The following is a 17,896-nucleotide window of genomic DNA, read 5'->3' on the forward strand; positions in this document are numbered from 1 at the left end:
AAAAGAGTCACAGGTTGATACTACAGAACATGGAGCAGAGCTGAAGGAGAAACCATGATGACACACCGTTTTTGTTCTTTATAGATGGGCCTCTCAGCTGAGGAAGATGGGTAGAGGGAAAGCAGGGTGGAATGGAGTAGGGTAAGAGGACATACAAAGAGCATGCAACTTTGTTGTGAGAATACCAACCTCTTAAATGAGGAGCGGTACTCAGCAGAAAGGAAGTAAAATATTTGATGAAAGGGTGTTTGCTACTACACATCTAAGTAGTAACTAAGACCTAGTTTTATAAGTTTTTACCAAAGTTTAAGCAGATTTAGTTTTAAAATTAACTGCTCCATAGGAGAACAGGCTAGCTTGTGATATGCACCTGGAGAGGGCTGCTGCTTAAGGCTGAGAGAATAGTTTTCTGATATAAGTGAATTTGGGGTAACTGGGAGGAACAAGACATAAATAGGGGGCCAACACAGCCAGGTTTCACTAGGACTATCCAGGTTTCAGCACAGAGAGTCCTGCATCTTGAGAAACCTCTCATTCCTGGGCAAATGAGGATGGTTGGTCAGCCGAGGCAGGAACCACAATTCCTCCAAGATTCCTCAGCAAAGGGGATCCTAAAGGTAGAATTCTGGCTTTAGTTTGGGAATTACATTAGGAAAGAGGAATCAATCAAGAATATGAGTTGGGAAGAGATGGGTCTCAGGTAAATGACTGGAAACATCAAGGTTGCAGAAATCTGTCACCACACTGGGCCCTTCAGTTTACCCACTGGTAGGCAGTTCAGGCCCTGAGAAGCCTCATGCTTGTAGTAAAATGATTAGTTGATTTCTAAGCAGTTTTCAAAATATCATCCTGTTGCTGAAAAGTAGTAAGAAAGACATGAGGAAGCAAAGACTAAAGTTCAGTTTCCAGAAAGGCGGCTGCCACGTCCCTGTGTGGCGGCAGAGGCAATTTTGGCAGTGAAAGCAGTGAGTTTTATTAAAATGTTCCAAAATATTGTGCCTTGTGTGTGACTAATTTTATTGTTCCATTAGCTGCCTCCCTAGAGCTCTCCTCTGGAGAAGTATTAGTCATTATTAAATAAAAAAAAGCCAAAGCCCTGCTGCTCCTCCCCTGTAGCACACAACATGGAGCAGCTCACATGACTGACACCCCGTGCCTGCATTTATGCACTGTTAGGGGTTCAGCCAAAATTGTAAACCACAAATTTGTGGTGACACCAGTTAAACCCATATATGTGCTTTCTTCAACACATGTCAATCCAAGGAGAAAGAATTGTTTGATGGGCACAGTGGTGGTGAGAATGGGCTTGAGGAGTTACTGGGAAGGAAGTTAAAATAATTGACTACTGTGTCCAGGCTACGGAGGAAAGGACGTGAGGGAGCTGAGAAAATGGGAGTGCAGGTAACAATCAAGATCACCATGCAATGGAAGAGCAAGTTAAGTGGGTCGAAAGTTTTGTTCAAAGGATGGAATTTCCAAGTTCAAGGTTTCAAAGATTAAAACAATCAAAATTAATTAAAGGTCCAGAGTATTGGCATGAAAGTGCCTTGCTAAAATTGAGTGAAGATAAATGTCCTTGAAGTATGACTGAAGGAATTCTTAAGGGATTGGATGGGTCAGTGTGGGCACTGAATTTTTCCAGATTTATGTCAAAAGGCACACTGAGCCATGAAGAACTCCATGGAATTTGGAGAACCATCAAGACCATTCTATCTCTGTCCCAAATTCTCAATGTGGTTCGCATTGCAATCCTTATTAGTGCAACTCTTAATTTTGTGTTGGGGGAAAAAAGATGATATATACTGGGAATCTAAATTTGGGGGCTATTTTAACCTACCTATTACTATACACAGTGCTCAGAAAACTGCATTAAATATCAAATGCTGAAATAATTACTGACACTCTGTGTGCAAGATTTCCTGGCTTTGGGATGGTTGAACAGAGGCCTCAAGGATAGGACAGCCAAAGAATTACTTAACTGCTTAAGTATCAACAAACCTGATCTTGAAGTGAAGCCAATCACTTCAACCACAGGATAAAAGGAAGGTTATGGAAATAATGACTAAATGATCACCATACAAAGAGCTTGGAGGCAAAAGGCAGAAGTATCATCTTGTGTGTGTGTGTGTGTGTGTGTGTGTGTGTGTGTGCGTGCGCGCGCACGCGTACTCACAAATGTTGTGGTTGTTGTTATTCTAAAGTTGTCAGCATGAGTTAGAGAAGCTAATTCACTTCATTTAGACTTAGATCTTTCAACTTTTCTGCTTACTCATGCCTGGATGTCCTTGTAGCTGATGTCTTCGAGTCTTGTACCTTTTACTTTGTTTCATGTAATTTGTTCATATCTTTCATTATGCCCTGAGTGTAAACATTAACCAAAAATTGCACACATTAAAATAGGACTTTTCCCAGAAACTGAGAATCGATGTAACTTTTTCAAGAAGGTTGTCTTAACAAAGAATAGTAAACATATTTACTGTGCCAACCTCTAAGTATTTCATATTTATCAATCTATCTAATTCTGACAGTGAACTTATGAAGTAGATACAATCATTACCCTCATTATGTCAATATGGAAACCAGGCATGGAGAGATAAGTAACTTTCCCAAGATGAAGCCTTGATTTGAACCTTGGTGTCTGGCTCCAGGGTACCTGTCCTTAATCACAAAAACAATGGTCTTCATAGGGTGGTCCCCACATCAGCAATAGCAGCATCCTCTTGTAACTTGTTAGAAATTTCAATTCCTGGGCACCACATCAGAGCTACTGAAATTTTGGAGGTGAGTCCTAGGAATTTGTGTTTTAACAAGGTCTTCAGGAGACCCTGATGCAGGCTCAGTTTGAGAAACACAGCAACACACCACCCTGCTCAGAAGCAACAAAGTGGTAACAAACATGCATAGATTGAAAAGGCTGCGCTGATAAATTTCCACCCATGGCATGGGGGGCGGGGTGGGGGTGCTCAGAATAACTGTTGTTTCAAAATTTCTGGATTAAATACCCTCAGGCCCTGAATTCTACTGAAAGGAATTCACTGAAAAACCCACAACAGGGTAATGTTCATGGCACAAGCTGTCAGTATGTAGCTTAGAGTAGAAAAATACACTTCCTTCTTGTCCAGCATGGTTTCCACAACTGCCCATTTTCCATTTCAGTTGGAGTGGTTTTGGTCAAGCAGTGTGTTTTGAATCACAGAGTGTGGTCAAGGTAAAAAGTCATCCAACTTTTTCAGAGTGGCAACTATAGACACAGCTAAAGCCATCTGGCAAACATCTGCATTGTAAGCCCAGGCAACACTCTGCCAAATCATTGCAAATTTTGCATTTCTATCACTATGAAAAAGTGACTCTGTGTCATTTTCAGAGTTTCAACAATGTGTTTCCAAATCATATTAAGAGATGAAATGTCATTACCTCTGGCTAAGGTCCTATATATTTTTAAAATATTCTTTTTGCTCAAATAATATATCTACATCAAAAGACTGAGAAGTAAACCAGCAGTTAACAGTGTCTGCTTCTGGCAAGTGGAATTATGGGAGTATTTTTCTTCTTACATTTTTATGTCTCATGTCTTGACCTCTGTCCTGAACTCCAGACTCAAATATCTAACTATCCACTCAACATCTATTTATATGTCTGATAAGCAACTCAAATGTAATGTGTAAAAAAACAACCACTTAATTTCTAGGCCCTCTCAACCAAATCCTTGCCCTTTCCTTACCATTTTAGTTAGAAAAACAAAACAAAAAACCATCTTACAAATGGCAAATTCTTGGACCAAATCTTGTTCTTCATTTTTATTCTCTTTCTCTCACAAACTGTATCCAATCTGGCTGAAATCCTGTTTGGCCAAATATACCCAGAATAGGATAACTTTTCATTAACATTGTAAAACTACCCTGATCCAGCTTACCACATTTTCTCACCTGGATTACTATGGTTGTTTCCTTGGTGCTCTCCATTTTTACCCTGGCCCTATAAGTCTATAGTCCATAGAGTAGTCAGAGTGACACCTTTAAAACATGAGTCAGATCATGTCATTTTTATTGATCAAAACTTTGCAGTGGCTACCAAGAACTGTGAAGAGTCTGAGATCTGATTTTATCTTACTCACAAGTTGATAAATTAGCCTATTATTATTTCATGGATGCTGACAGAAGACACAAGACTCCTGGGTCCAAAACAAGGATTTTATTACTCACAGCCTGGCAAGCAGCATGAGCATCAGCATATTTGTAGCAGTTCCTCATATCCTCCAAGTTCCAAGAGGGCAACACAATGGACCTAAATGATAATGTGCATAGACAATGGGTCTCATTGTAGGAGAGGAAACACTGAGGTCAAGAAGCCCATCATTTTGTAGGAAGTACTGAGCAAACCTGATCTTTGTCCTGGAGGAAGATGTCACATCATCCCTCAAGGTTGCTTATTACAAACACAACCCTGAGAAATGGCCTGGGTAAAGAGTGGTCAGGACCTTGCATTCTTGGCATACTTGGCAAGACATGTAGGAGAGCAAGAAATTCATGGAAGACAGTTTCTCCCAACAGTAGCTCCCCATGTTCATCAGAATAAAAACCAAGGTCTTTGTAATGGTCTACAAGGCCCTACACTCTCTGCATTCCTCCACCCCCATGTCTTTCTGTCTCTGCAAACTCTCTCTCTACTAATCATTCACCTTACCTTCGTCATACCGGCTTCCATGCTGCTCCTCACACAGGTCAGGTGCGATCCTGCTTGGGACTCTTGGACTTACTGTTCTCCTGCCTTGAATGCTTTTCCTCCAGATGTTTTCAGGAGCTTGCTCAAGTGTTACCTTCTCTGTGAAGCCTTTCCTGACCACCGTATTTATAACTGCTACTTCCGAACCTCTTGGCATTCCCTATCCCCCTATCCAGCTTTATTTTTTACTTTGCACTTATCACCATCTGACATATTATGACATACTATGTATGATTTATGTGTATGTGTGTACATATATGTATATATATAACTTGTATATGTCCATTTTATTGTATATCTCTCATATAAGAGGAGAGGGACTTCATTTTGTTCACTGCCGGATCAGCAGTGTCCAAAACCAGCACTACATCTCACAGTAGATGCTGAGTACATATTTGTTGAATAAACTACTGATTTTGTATATTTTTCACATTTTCTAAAATAATCATTTTATAATAAGAAAAGAAGATTAATTTCTATATACAAGAAATTCCTAAATACAGCAAGTTGTTTCTATACCCAAACAACTCAGTCTGACCCCAGTCATGTCCCTGTTTGAGACAAGAATTGCTAGTAATTCTTCACCAAGAATTCTAGTTGACTAGAATTGCTAGTCAACTTCACCAAGCGTTTTCCACATTTGGGGCACTTTATAAATTAGTTCATATAGTTTTCACAACACCTTTGTAAGGCATTACAAATGCCTTTTACCTATGAGAAAACTGAGGTTCAACTGAGTAACTTGTCTAAGATCACAGAGTTTGTAAGAATTGGGGCTATGAACCTGGGAAGATCTGGGAAAGGAGGGCCACTGCTTGAGGCCCTGTGCTTTGGCATGCCTACCTCAAAATGTTTTAACTTCCACTCAGGTGACTAGGACCAACTGGGTCCTGCAGTGCTGTCTGGGCAAAATGCCCTGGGCCTGGATGGAGAACTACATGGATCCTGAACTTATTTCTTCTCTTCCAAATGTTCTCCAACTCTCTTCCCTGCATTGGGATCAACTGGATCCTGAGGAGCTGCAAAACTCACACTTATGGGTAACAAGAGACTGGCCCAGATGTGGGTTCCAGGACAGGGGCTAGACAAGTGGATCACTCCCACTGGCTTTTGTTGGATCTCATGAGATTGGGCCACAAGAATGGAAGACTCAGGTGACTCTTACCCCACTCACAGGCCATGTCCCAGGCTCAGAGATACTGGGTCCACTGCTAACACTTGGCCTTGAGCCACATGTTCGAGTCCTTGCATCATGACTTGCCTGTTTGTTTCAACCATGGTGTCCCTTAACTCTTTACAGCACCTGAGGATGGTAGGGGCAGTGGTCTTTTACCCCCCAACCCTGTGTACCCACACCCTTTCCTCAATATCTACATCCTGCTTCCAGCTGCATCAAAAAAGCCACCACAACTATCCAGTGTTGCTTCAGTTGATGGAACAAAATCAGCTGCGACCTACAACTCTGCTAAATACAGTTGCGTGCATTTGCTGTGATGTTACAACATGAAGTCTGTGCACATGTTGCCCTGCAGCCTGAATATCTTTCATACTCTTGTCTAATTTCCATTTCCTTTCATCAGACTCCTCAGGAAAGCCTTCCCTGGTTCCTCCTGCATTTCCCTCCAGAGGCCTGGTCTTCTTTGGAGTCACCCTTTGTTTATACCTCTTTTGATAGTAATGATGATACTGTATTTCTAATTATTACTTCATGAGACTGTCTTGCCCTCCAAACTATGAAATTCTTCAGAGCTATCTTTATATCTCCAACAATTTATCACCATACTTGGTCCATATTAAGTACATAATAAATATTTGTTGAGTTAATGAATGAAGAAGAAAACCAAGAAGCACAGACCCAAGTGATTTTGCAAAGTTTTAAAATGAATAACTTCAAATCATCTAAACAATGCTTCAGAAAGAAAAATGTTACTTGAATCTACCACCAAATTTTATTGATTTCCTTATGGAAAACATGTGCTGTGTTCAAAGTCAAAGGAGCTTTAATGCAGGGTCAGATCCTCCTTCATAATACTTTGGAAGCAACATTGACAATGAGGAGATGGTGAAATGTTGTTACATTATAAATAAGGCTAAAAATATGTGCCTGATGTCATGTAGCATTTGGGTCCTCCAAGAACCAAAAGTAGCCATGTGTGGCATTTAAACGTAACATCTGCTCTTTCACCCTGTTCATTGGGCTATTTGTGAAACATTCTAGTTTATTTCTTCAAAGTAAAGTGAGCAGGAGTAGGATTCCTTTGTTGAGAGTACCTTTGTTAGGCCGTAGAGGTGCTGTTGTCTGTGGAAATCAGATGACTGATGGTGGCACTGGAGGAGCCACAGGTAGGTGGAGAGAATAATTTTGTTCCCCCTGTGACTTTTCCTCATGCTGACCTTCCTTCTCCTGAACTGGGAACTCTTGGCATATTTTCTGGTTCCCCTTCACCAGGTAGCTCATTCTTACCCTCTAGTCCATTCCCTTCCCAAGCCCTACTACAGCAGCTATCTTTAACTGAAGAGACGTTTGGTTTTAGACATCCTAAAAATGAAGATGCTCTTCTAAATAAAACATCCTCCAAGTAACCGTCAAAGAAAAAATACTAAATCAAAAGAAACACCAAAAACTTAAAGCAACTGGAATTTTTCCCATGTAGATTTACTGGTTTCTGAATTTTCTTCTAAATTATACATTTTCTTCAGAGAAGCTCAGATCATCATCTTCCAGGGTCAAGGCAAACTTTGATGGGAAGCCTAATACTGTCTAAAGAAATTCTCCTTCAACTTTCTCCTTCATGGCCTACATTCCACAATTAGATGTTCATTTGTTGGCTTAAAATTTTGGAGACTTCTTTGTCTATTTAAAAATATGTAAGAATGTTTATGTATCACGACCTAACAGAGATACCTCAGAGTGAAGAGATCTGTCATATCTATTTCTGAGACCAAAAGACACTGGTGGTGATTGCAAGGGGTTGAGTAGAGGATGGGGGATACAAAAGAGTAGGGGGGGGGTATGCTATCTGGGCCTGCTGGGAGTGAGGGAATTAAGAGAAGTCTTCAGGTCAATTTCTTTTATCTCACAATTTCCCCCAGCCCAGTATTACTCAGAATTTGTGCAAAAAATTTTCACCATATGTTCTTTGATTCCTTTTGCTAGCAATAGCCTCCAAATATCAAAATGTTTTGGTATTCTTTAAGATCTTAATGCTCTTTAAAGATATTTTTTATTAACTGTAGCACATGAATCCAAGTTGAGACAGAGACCAAAGGTCATGATGGGCATTCTCAGTGAATGCAGAATAGGACTGACAAACAGTAGAAATGGGAGAAAGAAAAAGATGCAGCAATCATGTCACAAGCTGTACACAGCTACATGCTTTCTGACAGAAATAAATTCTACCAGCCATTGTGTGTCCACAAGCAGAGAAGGGAGGCATGAGTCAGAGATTCATTTTTATCAAATTGCTAATAGTTCGGCCAAAAACTCCAGTGTGATTCAATTATCTACACTTCCCTATTCCTAATATCAGAAATGCATTCAGCAAATTAAGGCCTTGAAAATGTATTTGCTGCCCCTCTAAAGTCTTTCCATTCTTCCTCTTCTCTCTTCCAACCCTCTAGCCCTGCCCTAAATTCCTTCCTTCTGTTTATTTATTAGTAGGGCTAGTGCTTTAATATTCTTTATTATCCATGAATTATCTGACAAAAAAACTGGGTATGGTTAAAATTAAGTTCCTCTGAAACAGTTCTAAAATACTGCACATAGAATTTAAGTAGGCTAATAAATACTTGGAATATCTACCATCTTTAAGATATTACAAATGAAGGATACAGGAACTTATGGTCTAGTGAAGAATTTACAATCTAGAAGGAAATGATAGCCTAGTGAGAGAGGAAGACAAAGCAATGTGGGTTTGCAATGGAAGAGGAACAAAGCACGGTAGGAGCACCAAGGAGAGAGGTGCTATTTCTGTCAAAAAGGAGAAGGGAAATCCTCCTAAAGAAGGGAGATGATGGCTAATTGAAATAACCACTGGTTTTGAATAGTAATTTTAAAAAGTACTTATGAACTAGATCCTTCACTACATATAAGTTTTAGCAAAACATTAAATGTCAGGGAGGGAGGTTACATAAACTACTAAATGAAGACTAATTTATTTTTGCTATGACATCTATTAATAACAACACTTTTCTGAAAGGCCATGTCCAAGTTAAATGCTTGTAGAGGGTGAGTTAAAAGGTAATATACAAGTAAACCTTGTAGACTTATACAACTTCAGCATCTTTGAAAACTGTTCCAATGTCAAATTTAAGTGCCAAGACTAAGAGAGGCAGCAGGTTTCCTGGCTTTGCCAATGGAGGGACTTGAGTTCAAATTCCAGCTCTGCCACTCGTTAGTCCTATGACCTTTGATTCAGGTACTTTTTTGTTTTCTCAAAAGTTTTAGTTCTTTTCTCCTAGTAGAGAAATGTTATATAGATCTTACTATTGTACACACCTAAATGAAGTTTCTGGGGAAAAAAATCACTGTTTAGTCACAAATAACTTTGTTAATTTCTTTCATTATAAAAATCAATCCCCCTCCCCTCACTGTATAAGTTACAATTATATGCACAGGAAGATTGGCTTGTAATCCTACTAAGTGAAAATTTTACTAATAAATTTCTCACGTAATTCATAGATAATAAAGAACATTAGAGCACTACCCTTGGAAAAGAAGAGTCAGAAGGAAGGAATTGATTCAGGGTCTGAGGGTTAGAGGAGAGAAGAGGAAGTCTGGAAAGCCTTGAGAGAGTCAGAAGAAGAAACTATTCATAGGTCCTTTAAGGTTTTTTTAAATTCCCATATTTTTCCTAAAGATTTTCTATACATACCTGCCAAATATGAATTTCAAATTGCTCTCTGTATGCTAGTATTCTTGATTTGTGTGCCTGTTTGACTCTTCAAGGGCTTTCATATTTATAATCATACTCATGACACCACAATGAATCTGGGCAGTGATTATTACCACCTACCTAACACTCCACCAGCAAACTAAGCCCAACGCTAACTGAGTTTCCCTAGCACTGAGCTCACTAATAGAAGAGCCCAGTCTTAACTCAGATTTCATAATTCTAATGGCTAGGCACTCTTATCTTCAAGCTTGTGAGGTTCCCCTCCTCACCTTTTCTAATGGCGATATCATCCGTTTTGTTCTGGACATAATGCCAAGTGCTTTGCATGCAGTCTTGAATACCTAGAACCTCATTGCAACTTAGGAAGGAGTATGCGTACTTTACAAATGAGGAACTAATGAGGCTCAGAGAGACTAAAAAACTTGTCCGAAATCACACAGTTAGTGAACGCCAGAGCCAAGATGCAAACCCACATTATTTAATATGCATTTCAAACGTCTTTTCCAAACAAATCTTGCTGCAGTTTTGTTCTCCATTAAAACTCCATAGCTTTCTGTGTCTCCTCTTTGGAATGAAGTCTACAAACACCCTCTCTTCCCTACCCACCATTCCACTATAAAGTCCTAAAGACCAGTGGTTGGCTTACTCTACTTTTAGTACCATGCCTAGCACTGTAACAGCTCAGATATATTTTTAAGTGAGCAGCACTACCCTTCAGAAAACCATTCCAAATAAACCAAAGCCAAGCCTGTGGCTCCAGCACTTAACTCCCATTGAAAATTAGTAAATGACAGGTTGCATCTGAATTAGTAGGATGTTCACTTCCATAGGAAGCAAATAGGTAGCCTCCTTTTACTTGCCAGTGAAATGAGAAAAAGTGATGACTTATAGTTCCTTTGATGCTCATTCTTATCAGTCTTTGAAGTTGACTTTCCACTTAAGGAGGCAAGACCTAGTATGACTAGGCAACAGCAGAAACTTCTAGATGGTGATATTTTTAAATCCTAATTATTTGATAAAGAAGATTAAAGTAACTCATGGTTTCAAAACTTGTTTATGGCCTTGAGGTCCTCTCAACTTTCATCAGATCAGTTCACTCTCTTCTGTAGATCTAAGGGAAATTCTGGTTAGGGCAGATCTCTCTCTGGATTTAATCTCCATATGCTTTTCTTCCATTAATGTTCATAGGTGTCTACTGTTTTTCCTGGAAGCTCAGAGCAAGAGTACCAAAGCCTCAGAGATGGCAAAAGTTCATCGTTTGAACATCGTTTTTCAAGGGGAGGAAATAAACTCATGCTAACAGAGTATCCTCTGTCATAAAGTTTCAAATGGTAAGTTTCAAAACAAAATGAAAAGTTTTCATTGTTTCCTGAGGAAATAAATAAGGTCACAGAAGAGACAGCTTAATCTTTTGTTGGTCAGATGTATTTGAGGATATATATAAATTTGTCTCAAATGCTTAATAACCCTTAGACACCAGAAACTTAGGATAAGCTGTTTTGATGGGCTGACATTTGGGATGTGATTCACTAAGACAAGCAGACCATCAAGATGAATTTCTGATGTATGCTAAATAAAGATGATGGAGTCTGAAAATCTGGAGAAGCATTTAGCACTACTATTCCTTAAATGTCAGTATGTGCCCAAGTCCCTTCTCTGGAAATACTACAGGTGAATATTCCTTCAATGACTGTTCATGTCTGCCTCAGTGCCAAGAATATATAAGCTCTCATTCATGTGGACAACATCTCTTGAAGAGAAGGAAACTAACTTCGAATGGTTTAGTAATCACCTCAAAAGCACATCTGTCAAAGTGAATCAGGCTGAAGGTTTAGAGAAATATCTCTTGTTGTTGTTGCTTTGTTCAACTGAGCAGAACCCTTTCCCCCCAGAAATCTGAAAAGCTGGCTCCCTCACATCCTTCAAGCCTCTCCTAAAAGTCACCTTCCCAATGACACCTCACCCCACCACCCTATTTAAAGCTGTAACCCTTCCCCAACCACCATCCACCTTCTTTCCCTGCTTGCTTTTATCAAAAACACTTATTACCAGCTGACAAACTACATATTTCACCATTTTATAGCATCCCTGATTCCCTCAACCAAAATGCAAACTCCATGAGGGCAGGATTTTTTTTTCCTGCTGTATCCCCCATGCCTAGAATATAGTTGCTTTGGCAGATATAGGCACTCAGTAAGTATTTGAGTAAATGTGTTAGTGAATAAATAATCTAGGCTTGGAATCTTATTAAAAGCGAAGCCATAAATTCAGAGATGTCAAGCAATAGTAGCTTTTCCTGTAATTTTTATAGGCCAGAATTTATCTTTAGTAAAACCACAGATTGCTTTTTTTTAATGTATATGCGTGCAGTTCACACAGTTGGAGAGCTGTATACAAAACAGGATGTTTCAGGAGCGAACACATGGCTTGTGAAATTTATCCTTTCTTTTTTTATTATTAACTCTCAAGCAGTTGCTGATGGTGGCAACTTGAGTATTCAAATACGTGGTGCTTTCTATGCTGGAGCTTAGGAAGAACAGCTTTTTTGTGGAAATGTAGGAAAAACACTGTAGGATGGAGAGAAAAGTCACTCTAAAATTCTGTGCCTGAGTTTCTCAGGTTGTAAAACCCTTTCTCTGGAAAGGGGATGCTGTGAGAGTAAAAGTAAAGAGTAAAAGAAAATCCATTTGAAAAATATAAATACTAGATATTATTGCTGTGAAGTTTTACACTTATTATTAATAAAGTTATGTACTTTGGTAACATGTTAACATTTAACACTTAATTTAGGAAAATGTTGGACCATAGTGAAAACTATGCAATGTTTGAAAACATTTGGATAAATATGCTTCCAGTGACTTTGTCTTGAAGAGAAGATTGAGAAAGGCAATTCTGACTTTCCTATGGTTGGATTTTCTGAAAACAACTTATCCAATCTACAAATATAAAAAGAGTTTAACATGTCTTAAGTTCGATCAAAATGAATGGTAAATAAAGTTAGCTGTCAATTTAAGATTTAGTCCACTATTTTAAATAATCAAATTATACAGTTCAGGTTTTTCTGTGAAAGCTCTAAAATAATAGGGACCTATCTATCTATACATCCATCCCTGAATAAAAATGACCCTAGAATTATAAACTGTAGTATATCTATATCAAGAAATATGAGAACTGACAATTCTAATAAATACATTCACTGTTGCCATGCCATGGTGGAAACTTTAGCCGATTCTGGTACACAAATATTTGGTGTTTCCTGTCTTTGGTAGAATGGCTGACTCTGAGAAACCTCAAAATGTGTTGGGGCCTTAAGATCCCCACCCCCTTCCAGATTGGTTCTGCTACAAAAAAAACTACTGCATGTGGTCTTGGCCACCCTGTTATTCCCTGGGACTCAGTTTCCATTTATGTAAAAGGAAACAGATGAATTATATTATCACAGAAGCATCAGAGAATGTTAGAACTAAAGGAGATTTGGGGACCATTTAGCCTAACATGTCTGCGTTATAGAAGAAACAAATTCTGAAGTGCCTGTATCTGTTGGATGTGCTAATTCTATTACTAATCTTTCCAGTCAGATTTTTACAGTAACTTCTCACTCCCTCCCCCAAAATGAAATGAAACTAAGCTCTCTATTTAAAAAACATCACAAAAGATATTATCTAAAATAAGAAAGATTATAGGGAGTAAATTTATGACCTATGACTAGCAATGTTTTTTTTTGAATTTTATTTAATTTTTTTTTATACAGTAGGTTCTTATTAGTGATCCATTTTATACATATTAGTGTATACACGTCAATCCCAATCTCCCAAATCATCACACCACAACCCCTACTCACTGCCACATTGCCCTGTTGGTGTCCATACATTTGTTCTCTACATCTGTGTCTCAATTTCTGCACTGCAAACCAGTTCATCTATACCATTCTAGGTTCCACATATATCCGTTAATATGCGGTATATGTTTTTCTCTTTCTGACTTACTTCACTCTGTATGACAGTCTCTAGATACATCCACGTCTCTACAAATGACCCAATTTCGTCCCTTTTTATGGCTGAGTAATATTCCATTGTATATATGTACCACATCATCTTTATCCATTAATTGGTTGATGGGCATTTAGGTTGCTTCCATGGTGTGGCTATTGTAAATAGTGCCGCAATGAACATGGGGGTGCATGTGTCTTTTTGAATTATGTCTTTTTCTGGATATATTCCCAGTAGTGGGATTGCTGGGTCATATGGTTATTCTATTTTTAGTTTTAAGGAACCTCCATACTGTTCTCCATAGTGACTGTATCAAGTTACATTCCCACCAACAGTGCAAGAGGGTTCCCTTTTCTCCGCACGTCCCCAACATTTATTTTTTGTAGATTTTTTGATGATGGCCATTCTAACTGGTGTGAGGTGATACCTCATTGTAGTTTTGATTTGCATTTCTCTAATAATTAGTGATGTTGAGCAGCTTTTCATGTGCTTCTTGGCCATCTGTATGTCTTCTTGGGAGAAATATCTATTTAAATCTTCTGCCCAATTATAGACTGGGTTGTTTGGTTTTTTATTATTGAGTTGCATGACCTGTTTATATATTTTGGAGCTTAATCCTTTGTCCATTGATTGGTTTGCAAATATGTTCTGCCATTCTGAGGGTTGTTTTCTCATCTTGTTTGTAGTTTCCTTTGCTTTGCAAAAGCTTTTAAATTTCATTAGGTCCCATTTGTTTCTTTTTGTTTTTATTTCCATTACTCTAGGAGGTGGATCAAAAAAGATCTTGCTGTGATTTATGTCAAAGAGTGTTCTTCCTATGTTTTCCTCTAAGAGTTTTATAGTGTCCAGTGTTACATTTAGGTCTCTAACCCATTTTGAGTTTATTTTTGTGTATGTTCTTAAGGAGTGTTCTAATTTCATTCTTTTACATGTAGCTGTCCAGTTTTCCCAGCACCACTTATTGAAGAGACTATCTTTTCTCCATTGTATATTCTTGCCTCCTTTGTCATCGATTAGTTGACCATAGGTGCATGGATTTATCTCTGGGCTTTCTATCCTGTTCCATTGATCTATATTTCTATTTTTGTGCCAGAACCATATTGTCTTGATTACTGTAGCTTTGTAGTACAGTCTGAAGTCAGGGAGCCTGATTCCTCTGGCTGTGTTTTATTCCCTCAAGGCTGCTTTGGCTATTCAGGGTCTTTTGTGTCTCCATACAAATTTTAAGATTTTTATTTCTAGTTCTGTAAAAAATGCCATTGGTAATTTAATAGGGATTGTACTGAATCTGTAGATTGCTTTGGTTAGTATAGTCATTTTCACAATGTGGATTCTTCCAATCCAAGAACATGGTATATCTCTCCATCTGTTGGTATCATCTTTAATTTCTTTCATCAGTGTCTTACAGTTTTCTGCATACAGGTCATTTGTCTCCCTAGGTAGGTTTATACCTAGGTATTTTATTCTTTTTGTTGCAATGGTAAATGGGAGTGTTTCCTTAATTTCTATTTCAGATTTTTCATCATTACTGTATAGGAATGCAAGAGACTTCTGTGCATTAATTTTGTATCCTGCAACTTTACTAAATTCATTGATAAGGTCTACTAGTTTTCTGGTGACATCTTTAGGATTATCTATGTATAGTATCATGTCATCTGCAAACAGTGACAGTTTTACTCCTTCTTTTCCAGTTTGTATTCCTTTTATTTCTTTTTCTTCTCTGATTGCCATGGCTAGGACTTCCAAAACTATGCTGAATAATAGTGGTGACAGTGTACATCCTTGTGTTGTTCCTGATCTTAGAGGAAATGCTTTCAGTTTTCCACGATTGAGAATGATGCTTGCTGTGGGTTTGTCATATATGGCCTTCATTATGTTGAGGTAGGTTCCCTCTAGGCCCACTTTCTGGATAGCTTTTATCATAAATGGGTGTTGAATTTTGTCAAAAGCTTTTTCTGCATCTATTGAGATGATCATATGGTTTTTATTCTTCAGTTTGTTAATATGGTGTATCACATTGATTGATTTGCATATATTGATGAATCCTTGCAACTCTGGGATAAATCCCACTTGATCATGGTGTATGATCCTTTTAATGTGCTGTTGGATTCTGTTTGCTAGTATTTTGTTGAGGATTTTTGCATCTATATTCATCAGTGATTTTGGTCTGTAATTTTCTTTTTTTGTAGTATCTTTGTCTGGTTTTGGTATCAGCGTGATGGTGGCCTCATAGAATGAGTTTGGGAGTGTTCCTTCCTCTGCAATATTTTGGAAGAGTTTGAGAAGGATGGGTGTTAGTTCTTCTGTAAATGTTTGCTAGAATTCACCTGTGAAGCCATCTGGTCCTGGACTTTTGTTTGTTGGAAGATTTTAAATCACAGTTTCAATTTCATTACTTGTGATTGGTCTGTTCATATTTTCTATTTCTTCCTGATTCAGTCTTATAAGGTTATACCTTTCTAAGAATTTGTCCATTTCTTCCAGGGTGTCCATTTTATTGGCATAGAGTTGCTTGCAGTAGTCTCTTATGATGCTTTGTATTTCTGTGGTGTCCTTTGTAACTTCTCCTTTTTTATTTCTAATTTTATTGATTTGAGTCCTCTCCCTCTTTTTCTTGATGAGTCTGGCTAATGGTTTATCAATTATTTTTTATCTTCTCAAAGAACCAGCTTTTAGTTTTATTGATCTTTGCTATTGTTTTCTTTGTTTCTATTTCACTTATTTCTGCTCTGATCTTTATGATTTCCTTCTTTCTACCAACTTTGGGTTTTGTTTGTTCTTCTTTCTCTAGTTCCTTTAGGTGTAAGGTTAGATTGTTTATTTGAGATTTTTCTTGTTTCTTGAGGTAGGCTTGTATTGCTATAAACTTCCCTCTTAGAACTGCTTTTGCTGCATCCCATAGGTTTTGGATAGTCATGTTTTCGTTGTAATTTGTCTCTAGGTATTTTTTGCTTTCCTCTTTGATTTCTTCAGTGATCTATTGGTTATTTAATGACGTATTGTTTAGCCTCCATGTGTTTGTGTTTTTTATGTTTTTTTCCCTGTAATTGATTTCTCATCTCGTAGCATTGTGGTCAGAAAAGATGCTTGATATGATTTCAATTTTCTTAAAAGTTACTGACGCTCATCTGTGACCCAAGATGTGATCTATCCTGGAGAATGTTCCATGTGCACTTGAGAAGAAAGTGTAATCTGCTCTTTTTGGATCCAGAGTCCTATAAATATCAGTTAAATCTATCTCGTCTATTGTGTCATTAAAGCTTGTGTTTCCTTATTAATTTTCTGTTTGGATGATCTGTCCATTGGTGTAAGTGAGGTGTTAAAGTCCCCCACTATTATTGTGTTACTGTCGATTTCCTCTTTTAGAGCTGTTAGCAGTTGCCTTATGTATTGAGGTGCTCCTATGTTGGGTGCATATATATTTATAATTGTTATATCTTTTCTTGGATTGATCCCTTGATCATTATGTAGTGTCCTTCCTTGTCTCTTGTAACAGTCTTTATTTTAAAGTCTATGTTATCTAATATGAGTATTGCTACTCAAGCTTTCTTTTGATTTCCATTTGCATGGTATATCTTTTTCCATCCCCTCACTTTCAGTCTGTATGTGTCCCTAGGTCTGAAGTGGGTCTCTTGTAGACAGCATATATATGGGTCTTCTTTTTGTATCCATTCAGGCAGTCTGTGTCTTTTGGTTGGAGCATTTAATCCATTCACAGTTAAGGGAAGTATCGATATGTATGTGCCTATTATCAATTTCTTAATTGTTTTGGGTTTGTTTTTGTAGGTCCTTTTCTTCTCTTGTGTTTCCCACTTAAAGATGTTCCTTTAGCATTTGTTGTAGAGCTGGTTTGGTGGTGCTGAATTCTCTTAACTTTTGCTTGTCTGTAAAGCTTTTGATTTCTCTGTCAAATCTGAATGAGATCCTTGCAGGGTAGAGTTGTCTTGGCTGTAGGTTTTTCCCTTTCATCACTTTAAATATGTCATGACACTCCCTTCTGGCTTGTGGAGTTTCTGCTGAGAAATCAGCTGTTAACCTTATGGGAGTTCCCTTGTATATTATTTGTCATTTTTCCCTTGTTGCTTTCAATAATTTTCCTTTGTCTTTAATTTTTGTCAGTTTGATTACTATGTGTCTAGGTGTGTTTCTCCTTGGGTTTATATTGCCTGGGACTCTCTGTGCTTCCTGGACTTGGGTGGCTATTTCCTTTCCCATGTTAGGGAAGTTTTCGACCGTAATCTCTTCAAATATTTTCTCGGGTCCTTTCTCTCTCTCTTCTCCTTCTGCAAC

At 38.1% G+C, this 17,896-nt stretch overlaps 1 protein-coding gene across 1 annotated transcript in view; it reads right to left on the reverse strand.

The window, feature by feature from the left end:
- SUCNR1 (succinate receptor 1) overlaps positions 1-4,879 on the reverse strand; it is a 119,154-nt gene extending 114,275 nt beyond the window's left edge. The window contains exon 1 of the mRNA XM_029213744.1: positions 4,684-4,879. Within this exon, the coding sequence (XP_029069577.1) occupies positions 4,684-4,879 (196 nt within the window). The remainder of the gene's footprint in view (positions 1-4,683) is intronic.
- Between the last annotated feature and the right edge of the window lie 13,017 nt (positions 4,880-17,896).

This window comes from Monodon monoceros, unplaced genomic scaffold, assembly GCF_005190385.1.
Source record: "Monodon monoceros isolate NGI ecotype Baffin Bay Population unplaced genomic scaffold, NGI_Narwhal_1 Super_Scaffold_11, whole genome shotgun sequence".
Taxonomy (NCBI): Eukaryota; Metazoa; Chordata; class Mammalia; order Artiodactyla; family Monodontidae; genus Monodon; species Monodon monoceros.